At 37.7% G+C, this 22,447-nt stretch overlaps 1 protein-coding gene across 3 annotated transcripts in view; it reads right to left on the bottom strand.

The window, feature by feature from the left end:
* Usp25 (ubiquitin specific peptidase 25) overlaps window positions 1-22,447 on the bottom strand; it is a 105,814-nt gene that overhangs the window by 13,025 nt on the left and 70,342 nt on the right. Inside the window, exons 15-21 of one of the 3 annotated variants that reach the window (XM_036203559.1) lie at window positions 22,174-22,244; window positions 21,029-21,257; window positions 19,411-19,611; window positions 10,429-10,568; window positions 5,654-5,767; window positions 3,526-3,621; window positions 3,374-3,417 (exon numbers count right to left, since the gene is read on the bottom strand). In XM_036203559.1, the coding sequence (XP_036059452.1) occupies window positions 3,391-3,417; window positions 3,526-3,621; window positions 5,654-5,767; window positions 10,429-10,568; window positions 19,411-19,611; window positions 21,029-21,257; window positions 22,174-22,244 (878 nt within the window). In that variant the 3' untranslated portion in view covers window positions 3,374-3,390. Of the gene's footprint in view, window positions 1-3,373; window positions 3,418-3,525; window positions 3,622-5,653; window positions 5,768-10,428; window positions 10,569-19,410; window positions 19,612-21,028; window positions 21,258-22,173; window positions 22,245-22,447 lie in introns of those variants that run through there. The other 2 variants (XM_036203560.1, XM_036203558.1) reach the window with 2 other exon arrangements.

The following is a 22,447-nucleotide window of genomic DNA, read 5'->3' as shown; positions in this document are numbered from 1 at the left end:
AAAGAGACACAAACAGTTTGGGTTACCATGGAGAATTGTTATATGATAAAAATGGCATTTTAAGTCAGTATAAACTTAAAGATGGGTTAGACAAAATTTGTTTGGAAGTTTTAGATTTTTTTCCATTTGAAGAAAATTAAAAATCCTATAATCTGAATTATGGATGAAAGCATGCAAGGAGAAGAATTAATGATTTGTATAATTTTAGAAGCAGTCATACAGATTTCTTATATCTATGAAAAAAGCCACTTATGAAAAGTCATATCCAAAATGAGTATAAAATACAAATTATAAACAGCAAAATACAACTGGCAAACTATTTATGAATAAATTATCTTATCTCACTTAACATGAACAAATAAAAATTCCCACAATATAAAAAAAATGAAAAAAGTCACCAGGTGTGCTATCACAGGCCTTTAATTCTAGCCCTAGGGAAGCAGAGGAAGATGGATCTCTATGAGTTCAAGGCCAGCCTGGTCTACAAAGAAAGTTATATGACAGCTACTAGGGCTGTGATACAGAGAAACCCTATCTCAAAAAAAAGGAAAATAAAGAACAAAGACAGTTATCATAAATAACAGCAGTATTTCTGAAAAAATACTGATGCTCAGCAAAAAAAAAAAAAAAAATCAAACACATTTTAATCAAGGATTAAACTTTGTAAAGCTCTATCATCAGACAACTGTCAATAAAGCTGAAAATCAATACATCTGAAGGAACATGACAGTTGATGAACAGCACTTAAAATCTGCAAACATTTGACTTCCCAATTTTACTCTCCTATATTTGCATAAGTATTCAATGAGGAATGATGTTCACAACCAGAAGTAACCCAAATATCCAGAAACAAAACCCTCCGTCAGAGACGTATAAGCAACATTTTCAATTAAGCTTTTTGTTACAGATATTATCTAATAAGTTATTTATAAATAAGTTCTTTATATCATTTGACTTTTAAGAGGGCTCAATGAAACACTGGCTTAGATAATTTAATATATTGTCCAAGATTAGAGAAATAGGTGAGACAACTTGTATTTAAAACTAGGCACCTGCGGACAGAGCCCTCCTGAGTACCAACTTCTTAACCTAGAACAGGAGTAAATTCTAGGAATGCTGAGATCCTAGTCCCATGGGCTCCTCAGTGTGTCACAGATGGACACATACTCTCTATGGAAATGTTTAAATCCATTTTGTTAAGTCCAATGGAAAAGAAAGAAAAAATAATGTGATAAGTGTATGACGTGTGGCCCACCATACTATGGGAAAATAAAGGAAGAAACAAAATGAAGAAACAAAACACAGTCCTACTTTAAGTTACAAATGTGTTGGGCATGTTTATGAATAGAAAAACTTGTAAATATATGAGTAGGTTTAAGTGACTATGCCTATCAAACCAGAAAGAGACAGAGACAACAACTGGGCCAGAGAGTTGATGTGACTCACAGCAAGTGAGAAAATCCATTCATAGTCCATGTTTTGATGTGTGCATTACTTGTTTCAATGTCAGTTTCTTTAAGAAGCTTTCTGGATACCAGATAATAAAAAGACATACTTAAAATTAATAAAAGTAAGAAAAGACTCAAGCAACTGGTAGAGAGAGAAGCTAATGACAAATACAAAAAACTACACCCCCCAAAAGTTAAATGTATGTGTGGGGACAACTAAAGGGATGTGAAGGACAAAAGGGAGGTAGATGTGGTGGTTTGAAAGAAAATGGTCCACAAAGGGAGTGGCCCTATTAGGGGGTGTGGCCTTGTTGGGGGAGGTGTGTCACTGCTGGGGCGGGCTTTGAGGTCTCTTTTGCTCAAGTTCCCCTCAGTGTGACAGTCAATTGACTTCCTGTTGCCTGCAAGATGTAGACTCTCAGCTCCTTCTCCAGCACCTTGTCTGCCTGCTTGCTGCCATGTCTTGCCATGATGATAATGGGTTGAACCTATGAAACTGTAAGCCGAGCCCCCTTAATTAAATGTTTTCCATATAAGAGTTGCTCATGGTGTCTCTTCCCAGCAATAGAGACCCTCACTGAGGCAGGAGGGGATGGAAATGGTAGCATCTGCAGCTTGACACACTGTAAGGAGCACAGACAACATCACTGCTGCAAATGTATTTGAATGTCTTCTTCCTCCTTTTCTCATGGATTTTATGTCTTGTTAAGAGAGGGATTTTTTAACCTCTTGCATGAGATCTTAAGAGACTAATCAATTTGTCCTGGGACCAGTCTGCCAGAATGTTTACAATTTAACAACTCAAACTGGATATTTAAAAATTTGTAAGAAATATCAGTAAAATAGAATAATTCCAACAAATTCAAAAGTACTAATTAAGAAGGCAATTAAGTACACTGCTTTTGTTCTCTATACTGGACTGAAGAAACACTAGCAAGAGGCTGTTGCTTCTGAAAAACTGATGACAGTTTTAGAATTTTAATGTTAAAACAGAGCAGACAGTGACAGTTTTCTTTTCTTTCTTTCTTTCTTTCTTTCTTTCTTTTTTTTTTTGTTGTTGTTTTTCTTGAGACAGGTTTTCTCTGTATAGCAGCTCTGGCTGTCCTAAAACACTTTGCACATGAAGATTGTCTTAAACTCACAAAGATTTACCTGCCTCTGCCTTCCAAGTGCTGGGATTAAGGGACTACATCACCCCAACCCGGCTAAAACTGACATTCCTAATACTGATCCTTTTTAAACAGCCCTAAGAAGGGGAAACACACACACACACACACACACACACACACACACACACACACACACAAAGTCTTTTGGTAAATCTAAAAAAAACCACACCAGTATTCTCATCTTTCAAATTAAAAAAAAATATATATATATATATATATATATATATATATATAAAACAAAACTTTGGAGAGCTAACACACTTAAAAGGGAAGGTGTGAGATGGTGAAAGAGAGAATCAACTCAATGGCCTCCTGTTCCTTGATCTGAGACCAGAATAGTAAAAATTCAGAATAGAGAAAAAACAGTGAAGAACAAAAAACAAAAGGTAATACATGAATAAATAATTTTCAGAATACACCAAACAATTGGTTTACTATCAAATAGAAAAATTAAAGGAAACATTTTTTAATACTGGCCAATCCATTGTCTGAATTCTAAGGATGAAATAAACTGTTACCAGAAGCAATTACACAGTCCCTGTTTCTGCTTTTCAAAATCCTTAATTTCTTGATTAAATTGCTAACAACAAATAAGACATATTATTGTAGTAAGTCAGATCAATTGTTCTGTTTTTCTTTAATAATCTGCACTGAAAAAGAAAAAGGATTTTAAAACCTTACACACAAGCAGCTCCCAGAACACCAGGTTGTCATGATTCAGATAAAAAAACAGAAATCTGTTTAAAGAAACAAGAGGCTGTAAAACATATTTTTTAAAAATATGAAAATGTTAATGGTACCTTAAAGAACCCTGCTTCAGGACCACACCTGTCATACACACTCCTGGATTTAACTATCGCCATGGAAAAACACTACATTTTTTAAAAATATGAAAATGTTAATAGTACCTTAAAGAACCCTGCTTCAGGACCACACCTGTCATACACACTCCTGGATTTACCTATCGCCATGATAATACCTTGCATACTGGGTGTCATCATGATCTGCCACAGAAATTGAAAGTAAGAGTTTCTGAATGGTTAACAGCGAAAAACAAAAACCTACAATAAAGTGAAAGGAATTATTTACATGCAACTTAAAAACCCCTATTCTCTACTGTTTACAAATCAAAGGATGCATTTATAAAAGAGCGACTGTGTTCTGACATACAAGCAGAAGCATCACTCAGTGTCTGTACAGTGGTACAGCTGACTTACAGGATGCCTTTGTACAAACTGCAAAAAGGCATCCTTTCTAAAGTTGAGGATTGTAAAACAGCACCCCCTTCTGGACGACTTGGAAAAGTGAATGCTTTTCCAAGAGAACTGTTGAGAAAAAAGCACCAACTCTGAGTAAATGAATGAAAAAAAACCAGTACATTTTCTGAAAACTGGTGAGCCTGTGAAGAACTCCATTTGAATCCATCTCCCGCCCCTGGGCTCGGAATCCCTGTACAACTGTACAACCTGCTTATCTGTAAGCAACAGCGTTCCATCCATACAGCTGATCTTAAAAAGTCAAAGGCACATGCACTATTAAGCAAGGATGCCAACTACACCACAACACACAATTCTGTCAGTAACAGAAGCTTTCCCAGGAAATTGTGAGTAATCACAATTCTTTCACAAATGCCAAAATTAGTTCACACTGAAAACAAGCAATTAGGTACTCTATAATAAACTAGAACATTTTAATAATAGAATTATTAAAATGATTGAGTTTGGATAATTTTCAAGAGCAAACATGGAACAATGTAACACAGTACTTACTATTAATGCTATTTATAATATTTAATTACTATTGTTCTCAAACGGGCTCACTCTTGGCTGTTTGTATTTAAAATACCTCTGATGGTAAGTACTATTAAGCTGTCTCACTGAAATTTCCACCCTTTGGTCATTACCTCCAATTCATCAAAACTTACTCGCAGTTTGACTCTGGATTATACATGGAGGGTTGCAGTGTGCCCACCACTCACTGGCTGCTTATACCAACCCTCAAATGCTCCTGCCGGTTCCCAGCTTTTAAATCTAGTCCTTCAGGAGACACACTTTCTCATATTGGCACAGTGATGATACCAATGCTTTATAACACTTGAAGTTTGATGATTATTCCTTACAAAATTGTAATTAAAACTCAGGAATGCATTTGGAGGAATAAATGATACTGGAAAAAATACTTGACACACATTCACTTCACATCCACTGATACAAACACTAAAACGTTGTGGTAGCCAATGGATCTCTCTGCTCCTAAATCACGCCCACCTATCTCTGTCACTATTCAAAAACTGCTTCTCTGGCCCTCTCTCCAACACAGAAAAGAGCCATTTAAAGAGTTTCAAGGAAAAATACAGAAAAGGGATGGCAACACTAATGAACTAAAACATCTCGGTTTCAGTTGGATGAAAGAGAGCTTCATCATGAGAAACAAAAGCGCCTGAAGGTTGTTGGTACAACTAAGAAGATGAGACAGTCAGAGGAGAAGTGGGAAGATGGAGGCCTGTGGAAAAGAAAGCCCTGCTAGGCACTCAGGGATGCCCACCAGCCACCATATTCGCTGTTCCAGACTGAGTCTAGAGCAGCAAAAACATCAGTTGTCCATCTTGTAACCATGCTGTAGGGCTTTCTGTTCTGGTGGCAGGCAAGGACGGGCAAAATATAAGAGAAATTATACAAGTGAAACAGGTTAGGAAAAAATCCATTATTTTTAAATGCAAAATGTTTATTATGCAGTCGAGTGACTCTTACTGCAATCTGTCAGCCCGAGAGCAAACTGAAGTTATTTCTGTATAACGAAGTTCCAGAAACAAAACCATCCTTTTCAACTCTTCTCTAAGCGTACCTCTTCACCTTACATTGAATTTCCAAGTTCTGTTAGTAGCTGGTAGGGTTTCACACCACAGGAGGTAAAGCTGTATGTTACGCAGTAGCGGACAGACTTTAAGTACGTGGCTGCAAGCATGCCCCCGGTGATGCTATGGTGATGCCTCCAGGGTGAGTGTAAAGGATGCACACAACACTGCAATAAAGGTACCTCGTCATCATACCCTCCCTCCTTTGACTCAGTCACACACCGCCCTACACGAGGGAGCTCCACCTCTGCAACTTGCTGCTTACAAGGTGGTTGGCTGCGGGTCTTTTCAGGGTTCTGCCGAAGAAAATCATTGGTATGCACATTAGGAAAGACAACACCGGACGCATTCTCTTTACATGCACAGACTCATAATTTCTTTTAAAATATCTATATTTACTGAATATAAAAGAAGCCCACTTACAGGTAAACATTAAAGACAAATTTATTAATCCAATTATAATATAAAACAGTAGCCTTTCTCTTTGCACTCCAAATGAAATGCTTAAAGTAGCTTTTCAAAAAATAAAAAGGACCAGCATCACCTTTAGCAGTAGTATTTAAAGCAGAGATACAACCCTTGTTACTCCCCCCCCCCCCCCCCCCAAAAAAAAAATACATTCCTGCTCTTTCTGTGAAAATGAGATTAGGACCTACTCTAAACCCAGGAGTTCGCAAGGGTAAAGCTTTCACACAGTGCTGTTAACTGACAGGTTTATGACTTGCACATCCTCTCTACCCCAGTCAGCCATGTCAAAAGCAGAGCTAAAAGTACTGAGCAGCTGAGAAGCTGGCTTCAGTCGCTGCCACCTGTCCCAGAACGTTTTTAGCAAAAGTAAACATCGGTTCTAATTGAAATGGGAATAACAACTACAAATTGTTATTTCTATTTGAAGTATAAGTAAATAATAATGTTTTAAATATTTTCCATCATTATTCAAATAGACCTTAACAATGAAAACACAAGAATGGCTAAGAACAGTATTTCTTTTTTTAAAAGAAATGTTTCCTTTAAAGATGTTATTTTTATAATACATTTAGGGTGCTCTACTTATCTGAATTCTCATCCTCTAGAACAGAAATACCCACCCTGCACGGCTGCAGTGATCATGAGCTAATATTTAATTATCTAGTATTTAACAGCTGTTATAAATGGCAGATATTGCCAAAATCATTGCATTATTCTATTAAATTATTTTGAATAATTTATATTGTAATAAGTTTAAACCATCTTACTATCACACATATAGAGATGTGTTTGTTGTAAGTAAGAATTAATAATACTTGTAGTATTTGAGATTATTCAAGGTTTCCATTCACAGAAGTGAAAGTAAGCCAGTAAGTTACAATCCATGTTGGGACTTCCGTGATGAATTTCTTGCAAGCTAATCAATCTAAATGGTATCATTTTAGATAATGGGGGTGAAGAGATAGCTCAGCAGAAAAGAGCACATACAGCCCCTGCAGAGCAACTCAGTTCAAGTCCCAGCACCCATGTCTGGCATCTCACATTCACCTCTAGCTCGAACTCAAAGGGTCCAATGTGCTTTTCTGGATTCCATGGGCATTTGCACTCACATGTGCACAAACCCATATGTGGAGACTCACATGCATGTAATTAAAAAGGAAATGAACCTTAAAAATATCATCAGAAAATACAAAGTTCAAGAAAATACCTCCGGAGTCCCTGTAAAACAACTTCCTGGGGGCAGGAAGTTGAGGTAACAAAGACAAGCCCTCCTTGCTCCAGTTAAGTGTCAAAGCGCCACGTTGGCACTGCTAAGTGCTGGAAGGAGAGAGGTTTAACTGCTCAAATCAGCACAGATGACTCAGAATAGTTTTCATAAAAAAGTAGTTGGTGCACTAACGTAAGAATAAATGCTTATTTTTCATGTTCTATTATTTCAAACCTCCTAGTAAAAAAATTAACAAAACCAAAACAGGGCTACAAAATTAGGAAGGTCCTCAGTTACCACATTGAATTAACTAAAATAGCCCGAAACTCTCTGCCTGAATGGTCTTGTAAAAATGTTCTCATAAAAGGAAGTGATAATGTCTCAGAGCTGTGGATTTTACTTCTGACTGGAAATATGATCCAGAGTAAACTGTGTCTTTAGGTTTCAGTTTTCTGGGTTGGGGATTTAGCTCAGTGGTAGAGCGTTTGCCTAGCTCTGGGTTCGGTCCTCAGCTCCAGTGGGGGGAAATGGAATTTAGGTTTCAGTTTCTTTCTTTCAGAAAAACTGAAGAGACTATGGAGTAAATGAGTACATTTTGTTTTTGTTTTGAGAACAGGTACCACTTTTGAGTATTTACATTACACCTTTAATACAACAATTAAATACAGGGAATCTAGTTTAAAGAAACATTTAAAATATGTAGAAACTATTTATTATAATGGCCTGTTTATAATAATGTAAAAGTAGAAACAAATGTACAATGGAATTGGGTAAGTATACAAAATTTCAACTATTGAGTGGAACAATATTCAGCAATTTCTTTTTTTACTGAGTTTATAACATGAGAAACTATTCTTTTTTCTCTTAAGAAATTGTTTTATTCATTTTACATACCAACAACCACAGATCCCCACCTCTTCCCTCCTCCACCCCTCCTGAGACTTCCCTCCCAACCCACCTCCCAGTCCCTTCTCCTAAAAGGCAAGGGGAGTCAGCAGAGCCTGGTACATTCAGTTGAGGCAGGTCCAAGCCCCTCCTCCTGCATCAAAGCTGTGTGAGGTGTACCACCACAGGTCCTGGGCTCCAAAAAGCCAGCTCATGCACCAGGGATGGATCCTGATCCTACCGCCAGGGGGCCCCTTAAGCAGATCAAGTTACACAACTGTCTGCTTATACTGAAGGCCTAGTCCAGTCCCATGGCCTTGAAGTTTAGGTGAATAAAAGAAGAGAGGTAAGACATAAAACATGCTGCAACCATGCTAGCAATCTTGAAACTCTAGTTTAAAACAAAAGGAGAAAAGCCCAAGTTAACAGTGACTGACCACTGTCGAACAACTAAAACCAGGCATAATGGTTCTTTCTTGTCACCTGCTTTCCACAGTCTTAAATATTCTAAAGTGTTCATTTAGAAATCAAAGCAATTCTCCTGCAAAGCAAGCTGCTTGGACATTTGGAGAATGTCGATAGCTTCTGTGATTGTTAGTTTCACAGGGAGTCATGCATACTCTACAACTGGAATTTAAGGTACTGTGTATTTGTGAGACCCCTAGAGCTGAGGTGAAGGACCAGCACCCCATGCCTGCTATCAAAACTAGGCAAAACAAACAAATCCCATGATAACTCCAGTCATTTCAAATTTGCAGAAAGAAGGAAAACTGAAACTTAGGTAAAAAGTTTCCTCAAGACTGTATACACAAAAGTCAAAGAAATGCCCATCTAAAGCCTGAACTCTCTCACTGTAGTTTCTAATATATGCTAAGTAGAAATGCGAAAGTATAACAAGAACCAGTTGCCAGGCTCCTAAGCAATGATGCTGAGACCAAGAGCCACCAGCTGCTCAGATAGCCAATGCTCACAAGTTCCTCAACAAGTTCAGATTTCTGAGACAATGGAGTCAATGGAGGCGCTATTTAACAAGATAATCAATGTGGAAAACAATTAGCTTTCCCAGTCATATTCTCTTGTCTCTCTTCCTTTTTCAAGTAGATAAGAGGCAGTGCATTGCTAATTTATAAGATGATTCCCATAGCAAGACATTTAAGTCATTCAAATTTATGTGATGATGTGTGTGAGCTAAAACATTTACGATTAGCTGAACTCAAGTGAAACATAATTCCACATTACACTAAAGTATGTTTTTGGTTGTCTAAGCCAAGCTAAAAGCAAGACATACCTTAGCCTTTAATAACTCAAGGGCCCAATTTACAAAGACCTAAGTTAAAATTTTGTACCTTGGAAGGTGTTTCCCCATATTCACTGTCTGTCCTTGTTCCCAGGTTATCGTGACCCCTTTTGCAGACTTATGAAGCACAATTATTTTCAAAAAAAAGCTTTAGCATTACCAGTCTTAAATTCATTTACAGATTCTAAGATATTTGTAGACCTTATAGTCATAAAACAAAATAGATTTAAATTAATTTTCATTTTTAAATGGCTGTAATATATTTTCAAGCTGGAAGTGAAAGTAAAAGAATTTCTGGTTATTATTTAGTTCATTACTATACCTAAAATAGCTAATAGAATGTCTTACTTACTGGGAATTTTGGTTAATGGAGGTCTTAATTTAGCAGGCTATTGCTGAGACTGACATGTAAATTTCTGAAGTACCTTATTTGCTTTAGTTCTCTACAAAGACGATCTTCACATCCTAAAGGAACTCCCATAAAGCCTGCATCGAGGCTGATTATATTCACTTCTAAAATTGGGGTGGGGATTACTACAGATATAGTGGTCTTGCAATACAAAATTGCCATGTGTTTTCCAAACTCATACTCACTAACAACTTAACCTCATATTTCTGTGCTCAATTTGCTCCCATAAAACAAACTGTAAACTACAGGACTCTATGATGACAGTGACAATTTGTACCCAGAATACTCACAAACTGCACATCATATTCATTTTATAATAATATTTTCACTTCTTGTTAAAACCTTACCACGGAACAATGACAACTCTCTTAAATTCTAATTATTCCAGGATTTGCAGATCACAGACCGGGAAAGAGAGGAACATGAAAACTGGCATTTAACTTTATACTTCTCTTTAAATTCCAAGTCAAATGGCTAATTCGGTCTGTGATCGCTGCGTCTTCTTATTTTTCTGACAGAAAAACAGAAACTTAGGAGAGAATTGTATTTAAAATGTAAGCTGAGGAAGTGGTAGCTCATGCTCCCAGATCATGTCATGGCAGAGCCAGAGCACCCCAGAATCCCAGACAGGGTGCTTTTCCACTACATGGTGGGAATGCTGTGTCCCAACAGCCATACAAAATGTTCTTACCGACTGCAAAACTGTCTCAGGACCTTTATCTTCATACTCATGTGATGCTTTGGCAATCATTCGGATGGTTTCTTCTTTCCAGTGCTTTGAGAAGTCACTTCTGGATGGCTGCTCTAAATAGTCTGATCCTCCTGTTTGTGCTTCAAGAGAAAGGAATAATTATGTATCTGCCATAGGCCACAAAACACCATATGAAGACGGAGAGCTTATTTCTAATTCAGAAGTTACACAATAACCAAGTTAAGTTTGTGCTGTCAAATGTGAGCTTCAATATATTGCAAGGACTTATCAACAAAAAGTAACCAAAAAGAAAAAAAAAAAAAAAACACAAAGAATACTCAATTACTAAAGAATATACACCCACCCACTACATTTTATGTTTAAATATTTCTACATGAAAAGTACCAAAGTCTCAAAACCATCCAGGACTGTCAAGAAGGAGAGTTGGTTTGCCACAGCAATTTTGGTATCTATTTCTACAATGAGTACATGTTTGTTTTTTTCCCCATCTAGCTGACAAATCTTAACCCCAAGTGAACCCTACCATCTCCTTTTTGGTCCTGCCCCTTGTAAGCTGAGTACTCTCAGAAGAAAAAAAATGACAAGCTACCACACTGGTGCCAACATGAGTTTAGGACTTCACCTACCACTCAGGAAAAAGATTCAAAGTTACTTCCAACTCTACCTAACTTTTGACTTCCAGGTCATAGATTCAACAGCACTCTGAATATCCAGTGACCTACAAAGCTGTGTGTCACTGGACTTCGGCCTTTCCTTCCAAGGTCACCTTGTGTCCTCTGCTTGAAAAAGGCTCATACACCACCACTTCTGCGTACAGTAAAGAAGCTCGCCTCCAGCCATCAGCTCTGCATACTCTTCCTTCTGTCTGTATGTCCTCCCACTTTCTGGAAACTTCCTTACTTGTTTAAGTATCAGTTCTGGAGTGTAGTTCCTAGGCCCCAGCATTACTTAGATTTTGGGTTGAATAAGTTTGTGGTATGGAGGATACCTGTGAACCCAGCATATCCCTCCTTGATGATTAAATACCTCTGTCCCCTTCCAAAATGTGACAATGGAGAATCTCCATAAAGGCAAATGGCTCCTTCGCAAAGAAAAAAAAAAAATCACTAACACATGAGAACCTCTATTCTACAATAACATAAAACTTGCCATTTAAAGACTACTTTACCACAATTATAGCTTAATTAGTAGTTTATTTAAAGCTCATATCCCCTGCCACTCTGTAAAAATCCCATAAGCAGGCATGCTATTTTTCTTTTGCAATGCTAATTTTCTAAGGCCCAGTACAAACGGGAACATAACTTGATAGAACAATGGGAATAGCAGTTAAGTTAGAGTGAACATGTAGAATGACAAGGTGAATTTTCCACACTGCTGCTGGGTTAGCGAGTTTTGATCAACTATCCCATGAAGCAAAGCAGAGCGACAGGAACCCCCACTTAACATTATACTTTTATGATTCAAACATGTATCTTTCAAAACATTGTACTAAAATTTCAATATACATGCATGTGCTTGTATATTCATTCATTTCATCAACAAATTTGAAACACCTAATCGTGTGCCAGGGACAAGGCTAGGAGTCTCCAGGAGTGGCAAAACAGAAAGTCTTCTCCTAAATTAATTATGGACAAAGTCACTAACTAAAAATTGAAGAATACTAGTTCAAAAACCAGGTGGTTTGAATAAGAATACCCATCATTTCAAGTGTTTGAACGCCTGATCCCCAGGGTGGAACTGCTTGGAAAGGATTTGGAGGCACGTTTCCCTTGGAGATGTGTCCCAAGCTTTGAGGTTTCAAAAGCACACACGTTTGTTTCCCTGGGTATCTCTCTCTGCTTCATGCTTTTGAATAAGATATACGTCCTCAGCTACTGCTCTAGCGCCCTGCCTGCCTGCCCCCGTGCTCCCTGCAATGACAGTCATGGACTCCAATGCTCTGGAACCATGAGCCCCAAATTGAATGTTTTCTCTTAGAGGTGGCATTGGCTGTGATGTTTTGTCACAGCAATAGAAAAAGCAATAAAACATAATATCAGGATAATAAAGTCTAGAAATAATATCAGGATAATAAAGTCTAGAAATAAAATGAGGGTGTAATAAGCAATTTAGTTTGTGGGGTGCAGGATAAGGTGAACTCCAAAACCTAAAGGTTAGTGTGTTTATTCCACCAAAGGAAACACCAAGAGCCAGGTAATGTGGGTGGGCTGGATGTCATTCAACACAATAGCCAAGGTATCAAGGCAGGATGCTGGTGGGCAAAGTGTTAACAGTCTTGAATCCTATAAATGTTTTGAGGTCAACAAGAGGTAGGAAAAGGTTTCATGCCATAGCAGCATGACAAGTTCAGCAAAAATGAATCATGGGTTATAAAAAGCCCACATAGTAGGCAAAAGTCTTTCGGCTCTAGCTCTCGTACACACAAAACTAGACTGGTTACATTCTTAATAATGGCTTACACAAGAAAGTAGGACTGAGGTCAGTGAAGATACTAGACGTTATGTGAGCAATCATCAATGAGATGACTATGCTCTGGATCAGAGACAGCAATAGAGACAGACAGAAGGGACGGGATGCCAATGAGTACTTTGGAAGCCACCCTGGGAGTCAGAACTTGAACACAAAGGTAATTCAAGTTTTTGACATGGGTTCCTGTGATGACAGAGGTGATTTTTACTACAAGAAAAACTAGAATTGAGACTGATTAAAGCATGCATAGCAAGGAAGGAGAGAATTTAAAAGACATTAATTCCTTCTGTATGTAACTATTTCCTGATTGGGAGATTAATATGTTCCATGTCCCTATCAAGAAGAGGGTAGAGACAATCCTAGGCTACTTCCACCTAGACAGTGTATCTCTTTCTGGAAGATTTCTTATAGGTATCTTAAGCTTTATACTTAGGACTTAATAGAAATTTGTGGGGTTGGGACTTAGCTCAGTGGTAGAGCACTTGCCTGGCAGGTTCGATCCTCAAAAAAAAAGAAAGGAAATTTGCCAATAAAATGTTCTCTTGTGTTTTCCAGTTTCTTGTCACCATATAGCAAGAATAATGGCTGACAGAATAGTGAGCTTGGCACAATAAGGAAAAAGAAAAGAATCTGGCCAGACACGGGTCTAACTATCAGCCCAAGAGCTTATGAATATTAAGCACCTAATAGTAAGAATAACTATTTGATGAACACTGTCAAATCTATTATAGTTCATGGGGACAAGGTTTTCTTGTATGGAGAATTCTGATTTCAAAAAACTTTATGGATAACATTACTTTTGACTGAGTGTCATCCAGAACCACTTTCTCTGGTTAGACAAAAACAACTGACAGAAATATTTATATATTTCAGGTATTTTAATTTCTCAGGAAATCAAGATAAACCTATAGTCTATTATAATACAATATATTAAACTTAATGCCTATAACCTTCTGTAAATGAACTGTGGACTCAATATACACACTTGGGAGAGTTCTGCCTATCAATAAAGACATTTTACAAGATAACCAGTGATCTGTGTCTTGAAACTTGTAGGCAGAATTATTTTGGAAATGAAATGCGTCCAGGCAGAAGAAATGGTTTATGGAAAACATTTTTAAGAATCAATAAAAGACTCATGAAAAATATCGATATAAATCACATTAATAAGTAAATTAAAATTAAGTACAACCTAGAAAGGCTTTTAAAAAACTTGGCAGTGAAAATAGTTTAAAGTGATCTTGAAAGGATTCATAAAGTCTTTGGGATAGTCAAAGGATCTTAAAAAATGGACAAAGTCATAAATACTGATAGCAACTATTATAGGAAAGTTCCCTACATGTGAGAGCTATGAAGAACAGGGTGAAGGGGGAAGAAGGGACTAGCTAGCCAGTCCTAGAAAAGTAATCCAAGAACCAGCGATATACAAGGGAAAAAAAAGAGATTTGTTACCTTGATTTCCTAGGAGCCATACTCACCACAAGCACACTGACAGATAAAGAGATAAAGAGAATTCCTAGAGAGAGGGGCATCTTCTCCATTCTAAGAATGTATTCAAGCACTCCCTAAACACAACCTTGAGAGAGCAATGTTATGCTGGCTGTATGCAAACAATTGGGGAACTCTTGAGTCTTTGTATTTCTGGTTTTCTAAACTGAACCGTATGACGTTAATAAAAAGGCTTCAAAACATGAGTTACACTTCAAGTTACTCCGTAACAGAAAGGGGCATTACTTTGTTGTATTTTAAGATTTGGCAGTCTGTGGGATGCTGTCCATTCTCTAGTGGATGGTGCTCAATGCCCATGTACTATTGGCAGCACTAACTGGACATAGTGGGTTAAGAAAAGGGAAGAGTTGGGAGATGGGTTGAAAAAGATTTAAATACATGATATTCATGTCTTAAATTATCAAAGAGTAATTTTTAAAAATTGTCATTGTCTTTTACTAAGCATGAAAACTAGCAAAGAGAGTATTGAAATTTCCACAAAGAAAAATTAAGTTTGAAAAACGTTCAAAGAACATATACTACATGGTGTTCATTAAACTAATGATGTAGATATAGAAAAGGATACCACCTAGTTCCTGCTGTATGAGAACAGGACAATACCAGGGACATTATTTTCTACTAGATCTTATTCTACTTCCCTTATTTTGAACCTGTAGGCCTGATTTTATAGAAAAGGTCCAGAGAGGGTTTTTGCCTGTTCCATTTACATAAATTTATGAAACTTTGTGATATATTTGTTGAAGCACTTTAACAACATTTTCTACCTATAAATTAGTTTCTTGTTCTGCTTTGCTTTGAATGTGATTATGCTACCCACGTTGTGAGGAACCAGATACCTTTGTGGACTAAGAATAAAATCAATGCAATAGTAATTCAGGAAATATTCTTCCCTGCTTTCAGATCCTGGGTTAGATAAAAGTCTATAGCTATGATGAGTAAGATGTATGCCTCAGAATTATCAGGAGATTTTTAAAAAGCATACTCTGGACCCTTCCTAAATTATTTTCAATTGTAAAGAACTTTTTTTTGTTTTGTTTTGGTTTTGGTTTTTTGAGACAGGGTTTCTCTGGAGCTTTGGAGCCTGTCCTGGACTAGCTCTGTAGACCAGGCTGGCCTTGAACTCACAGAGATCCGCCTGCCTCTGCCACCTGAGTGCTGGGATTACAGGTGTGTGCCACCACCACCCAGCAATTGTAAAGAACTTTTACGCAGGACTCTAAAGCAGAGCATCTGGGTGGGTTTGTCTTTGCAGTGCAGGATTATGGAGGGAACATTAAATGTACCAAGTTAACACTTTCATTGCTTGCCAATCATTTTAGTTTCTGGGGGAAATGAATAGTACTGGAGAAATAATACAGCTATATTTAGAAAACAATAAATAGTAATTTGATTAATAGTGTCTATACTAATTGTGGTAGTTTAATGTAACTGGCCCCCATAAGTTCATAGGAAGTGGCACTGTTAAGAAGTATGGCTTGGTTGTAGTAGGTGTGGCCTTGTTGAAGGAAGTGTGTCACTGTAGAGGTGGGCTTTGAGGTCTCATATAAGCTTAAGCCACACCTAGTGTCTCAGACCACTTCCTGCTTCCTGCAGATCAAGATGTGTTAACTCCCAGTCCCTCCTCCAGTACCATGTGTACCTGCATGCCATCATGTTAGGAGCAGTGATAATGGATTCCTGGAACAGCAAGCCACCCAATTAAATGTTTTCACTTATAAAAGTTGCTGTGGCCATGGTGTCTCTTCACATCAATAGAAACCCTAAGAAACTAATATTCTTTATTGAAATATCTTTATTGAAGTATCAGTAAGTGGCTCCTTCATTGATTATTGAGAAAAGCTTACAAGGAGGAAAGAGAAAATCCCATTGCTAGAGTATTTCAACAGCGTTTCCTTCATTATAGCTACTATTCATTCATAATCCTAGGGTACACCCAAGAGACTGAAATGCCAGGTCTCTTTAAGATTCTAAAATACAGATTATCAAATTACTTACATTGAAAACTATGAAGACAAACAAGAAGGAGGCATAAGCATTAAATTTTCTCAACTAATAATGAGATAGAACAACTGTCCTGAAATATTAGCCTTACTTAATTATGACATGTAAACTCTTCTGAAACAGAGTATAAATTTTTGTACTATAAAATAACGTTACCATGGACTCGGGCTAACACCTGTAACTCCAGCACTGAGAAGAGGAGGTAAGACGACTGCTATGAGTTCCAGATCAACCTGGACTGCGGAAAACCTTGTCTCAAGAGAGAGAAAAATGAACAAGTGTGTGGTGTACGTGGTGTGTGTGTGTGTGTGTGTGTGTGTGTGTGTGTGTGTGTGTGTATGGAAACTTTTCAATCTCGCTCCTCACATTTGTAGAGTCAGCACATGCAGAATATTCCTTTACACTGTGTGAAGACATGGAAGGAAACAGGAGGTGCAAGATGAAAGAGAGGTAAAGCCATGTGGCAGAATATAGATTAATATAAATGAGTTCATTTAAGTTGTAAGAGTTGGCTAGTAACAAGCCTGAGCTATTGGCCAAGCATTTATAAATTAACAATAAGACTCTGAATGGTTATTTGGGAGTGGCTGCTGGGACACAGAGAAACTCTGCCTACAAGCACATTCTGCTTCTATTTAGACAAAATGATTGCTTCTTACAAGGGAAGCAATGCTTATTACTGTATAGATGCTTTTTCTTAAGAACCATAGTACAATCACACCAAGTGAGGTATGCAAACTGAACTTTTATATTTTTGTTACTTTGGCTCTCCTCAAAAATCTACCTGCATTCTTATCAAGTTTATTTTACAAATCAAAGAGAAACATGAAAATATATATTTAATAATTCAAACTCACAGAGATCCGCCTGGCTCTGCCTCCCGAGTGCTGGGATTAAAGGAGTGTGCCACCACTGCCCGGCTCTCATTTTTAAAAGACCAGATAAAGAAATAGAGAATGTCTGAAATTTTATGTTTGGTATCACAAAATGTAGGTTAATCACAAATAAAGTATGAGGTCAATAAATGAATGGAGAGTTACTGTGTCTGAACACATAGATTCTACTACCACTTGGGTCAATCATGCAGTTCCTACCTTCTACTAATATGAAAAAATCCCATGTGAATAGACTACAAAAATATCAATGGAAAAAATAGGTATACCTTGGCCAAGTTCTAGGAAGTGGAATCATGTATACAGAAGCCCAAAGATGAAATTAAGTTACAAAAGGAACAGAATTGGCTAAAAAATGAAAGGAGCCATTAAATCTTGTGGTAGCTACTGACACGACATTGTTGTAAATCCAGAGTTCACATGTTCTACAAGGAAGCCACTTGATGCATGGGGAGAAAGCACTGTCCTGCACAATGGCAAAGCTCACTTGCCACACTAAATGGTAGAGTCAGACAGACCATGCAATACTTACATACCGAAATACTGGACTTTTGTTGGTATACTATCTTATTCTTGGTCTTTTAGGGATTCTGAATTATCTGCTTCTTAATATCAGTATCAACAAATTAACTGTTTGATTTATTTCAAAAAGTTACAAATAGGTACAGACTTGTGCATGTGTGCATCAGTCACAACACAGTGATGGGTAGTATACATTTCCTACCAAAATAGTACAAAACAATAAAGCTAAAACCCACACAGGTAATACTACATTGAAATATCTCTATGACAGATGAATTAAGCAAACAAATCCTCAAAATGATTCCTTTAAAACTAAGAAAAGAAGACACAAATCCTGGCAAGGGGAGTGAGCAGGTAAGAAGGTCCACTCAGTAGAGAGAAACAGAGAGGGAAGACAGGAAGGAGTCCCTCTTGGCTTTTTAATTGGAGGAAATTATCTAGGTTACTTCCTATCTTCCCACTGTCCTGTCCAGTGGAGAGAACAGAAAATTTACAGCAAGAACTGCATAGTCCTAAAACAGGTGTGCACCTGGCAGTGGTGGTGCCTTTAATCCCAGCACTCCGGAGGCAGAGGTAGGTGGATCTCTGTGAGTTTGAGGCCAGCCTGGGCTACCAAGTGAGTTCCAGGAAAGGTGCAAAGCTACACAGGGAAACCCTGTCTTGAAAAACAAAAACAAAACAAAAAACCAGGTTTGCAATTAATCTTTATAGAAAATGATGAAAAGAAATTTTACCTTCCATTTTCCTAAAAGCTCTCTGTGTAAACTTATTATAGTAATTACTTTGACTATTTTAATAGTTTCATTGGGTAATATTTAAGAATTACATTTTATTACTTATACTTTTTATGCATTTGTGAGTTTTATTAGTCTATATACAATTTCTAGCTTGGAAGATAGTTTTAAATAATTAATTTTTACCAGAATTATTTTATCTTTTGTAAAAACTGGGTATTGATCATATTGCCCTACGACTGAGCTATATTCCCAACCCTATTTTGTAATCTCAATTTCAAAAAAGAAAAGAAACTGAATGAATGTTGCTATCTCAGTAAATGTGAGTATTTTAGCACTGTCTATTGAGAGCTCTTTCTTAATAGGCCCAGTAAGTCAATTTACATCTTCCCTAATCACAACTATTCCTTCTTCCCGCCAAGAGGACAGCCACTGGCTCAAAGCAGACAGAGGACTCTTAGCAATTATCTCAAAAAAGGTAATGATGTGTGGTGCTGTCTGCCAAGGAGCAAGGAAGCTCTGACCTGTGGGTACAGCAAGTGCCAGACCTTTACTAAATTCTATTGCCGTCATATACACGATCGTAGTTACACTTCATGCTTTGATTTCTTATACATATGCCAGTTTTCATGGCCTATATGCCATTTTTAGCTTGGAAAATAGTTTTAAATATTTAGTTTTGACTAACATTTTATCTTTTCTTAAAAAAAAAAAATTGGGTATTGAGCACATGGCCCAACTACTGAGCATTTCAGTGAGCTTATCTTAATAATAAAACACAATAGTAATCAATGTTATAATTTGATAATAAAATACAATACAAATGGACAAACCTGTAGCTGCAGAAAACTCCGCCTCCCTCAGTTTTTGAGCAGCTAAAAGCTTCTCTTGCAAAGCTCTTTGGGCGAGTTGTGTATCCCATTCTTCTAGTTCTTTCTCAAATCGCTGGTTGTCTTCCTCAACGAAATCTCTCAAATCTGGTGGTAACGTTTCTATTCCAACAAGGGCCTGCCCAGTCTCTTTATTAAACTCCTCTGCAAATCATATTTCAAAAACTACTATAAAATTAAGAATTAAAGGAAAAATGCAAAGCTCAAAATAGAATGCATTTCAAATGGAACATAAACTGTAGACTATTAGTTATTACATGTAGTTATAGCAAACAATACCCATATTTTCTGTACAGGTCGAAAAGTGCTCAAACAATGACATGATTGTTTGCAAATGCCCTAAGGGATTTGATAGTAACAAAAACTTCTAGAGTCTCAACAGTGGTGATGAGACACAATAGAGAATTAAAATCTTTTGTGACTCTAACACTGATGTAACATCACTTTTGCTGATACAAGAAATCATTCAAGCTCCGATTATGCACAAAGTAGCCTTTTCATAGAAGTAAGAAGCAATCCATGACTTTGTTAGGCTCTACTTATGTAGAACAGAAAGTGTTTTTCATGTTAAAGAGTTAACTCTAACATAAACTTATGAAGCTTACCAATGCAGCAAGATGTTCTGAAACAAGGCGTAACTAATATTTAAATAGTCAACTCACACTATACATAACATATAAATCTAGCTACTTAGAAATGGACAGCCTGGTCAGGGGTAGAGCAGGAAGTTGACTGCATCTCTTCAGAGTCTTTCCTGGGTGCTTTCTTTATGCACAGCCCAGATTAGAGGAGCAGATATGAGAAGACCCACAGAGACTTTGGCTCTGAGCCAAGCAGATTACAGTGTGCAAGGCTAGCCACACACACAACTGTGGAAGAAATCTGTTTGCGAGCACATGAACAAATGGTTTGGGAAAGTTACGAGATGATGTGAAGTCCAAATGTCAGGAAAGTATCTGAAGTTCAAAATGGACAACAGTGAGGAGTGAAATTGGAGGAAATGTCAAAGCCAGCAAACACAAGCCTTCTGTGCTAGGCTGGGGCGTCAAATGTCAGCTAATGTGTTGAGACAGTAACTCGAGAGCTCTCTCTCGCTGTGGAGGAAAACAGATTTCCATTGACTATTTAGCTCTGTGAACAATATGACTGCATGGGTCCCGTTACCAAAGTCTCGGTTAAGGATGTAGTACTTCCTCAATCCAGCTTCTCACATCTGTCACCAAGAAACACTTCTTACCATATTCTCCACCGTCTGTGTGAATTCATCACACAGCCAAATAATCACAGCAAGTTCTTTATTCAAACATCCATCACCCTGGGGCTTAGCAGTTAAGAGCCCTTGCTGTTCTTGAGGACCTGGGTACAGGCCCCAGCACCCACTTGGTGGCTCACAACGACTGTCTGCAACTGGAGTTCTAGGGGATCCACTCTATCTTCTGGTGGGCACACAGACACCAGGCTCTGACACAGTGCACTTTCATACACACAGGTAAAACACTCCTTCATAGAAATAACCAAGCAATCTCTAGGTAATAGTAACAGTGATGATACATCATCTTACCTTGGATTAAGAATTGTGCCTTGTCGTTTATGTACATTAAACAGTATGCACTGGCATTTCTGTAACCACCAAATGAGTCCCTTACTAATTCTTCCCACGATGACTTGGTCACAGCAATATCATTGTACTTCATCCATCTGCTTTCACGGTGGTCAAAAATGTATGCCCAGTAGTGCCCGGCGTTAGCCTGGCCTTCGTGGACTAGGACAGCGTGGAGCCGATAAGGGACCTAACATGGAAAGAAGAACAAAGTTGAACTTCAAGTGTACAGTCTTTTATAACACATTTCAAGGAAATCTAAAAACTGCCTATTTCAGGAAAACTTCGTGGGTGGGGCACGTTCTCTAAATAGGATTAAAGTTTTTGAGGAAAACAACAGAACAAATTATCATGCAAATTATCTGGGGGTGGGATCTACAGAAGTTAAATCAACTAAAATATATCTAAAGCATGTGTAAGTAACTGAAAATATACTTGTATGTGCTAGTGGGTGGCCTACTTACTATGTAGCCCTCCTTGGCCTGGAACCCACAAAGAGCCATGTGCCTCAACATCCTGGGTGCGCTACGACTCCTACCTAGAAGTTAACGTTTAACTGAGCTTCAGAGTCCTCCTAAAATTATGTATCTTTAAACAGTCATGCTTTCTCCCAATGGACATAATTTTTTAAATTAAGATGTTTGGAAAATTGTAAATTTTATTATTTTTTTTGTAAAATAAGCTAGATACAGCATGAAGGAAATGTGTTAAAAATGTTATCAGAAATGCTCTCCCATTAGTATATACTATCATACCAAATATACTGCATATTATAATAAAACATCTCCCAGTTGTATGACAAAACATGTAATGGGAACTAGTATAAGGAAAACAAGATGGAGGTGAGAGGACGGAAGGATAGGCCAACAGTCAAAAGCCTGGTTGCTCTTCCAGAGGACCTGAGGTTTTTTCTCAGCACACATGTGCAGCAGTTCACAACTGCCTGTAACTCCAGCTCTAAAGTTATCTAACACCTTTGGCCTCCAAAGGCATGAAAATGCACACAAACCAAGGCATAATAAAAACAGATCTTTAAAAACAACATAAAGATGAGTTAAGTGTATGTCTACAGTTCTGACCACGATAGCAGTTCAGCACCCACTTACTTGGATCATGGATTTGTCAGAGTACATAAGTTCAATGGTTCGATGGATTCTGGATATGCTTTCCTGTAGGTCTACAAACAGAAGATGGGACTTAATGGGTGAAAAACATCACGTGGTTTCTACTGAGAGTAAGACGACAGGGACCGGGGTTCTCTTGTAATCACACTAGAGAAGAAGAAAAGTTTCCTAAACTATTCTTTAAGATGTTACCATTGGAGTCTGTGTGAAGTGAGATTAAGTTAAAAATACAAAAAAATAGGACTCATCTAGGAAG

The sequence above is a fragment of the Onychomys torridus genome, chromosome 12 (genome assembly GCF_903995425.1).
Source record: "Onychomys torridus chromosome 12, mOncTor1.1, whole genome shotgun sequence".
Classification (NCBI taxonomy): Eukaryota; Metazoa; Chordata; class Mammalia; order Rodentia; family Cricetidae; genus Onychomys; species Onychomys torridus.
Note: the sequence above shows the minus strand (reverse complement) of the source record. Positions and strands in the feature narration are given on the sequence as shown.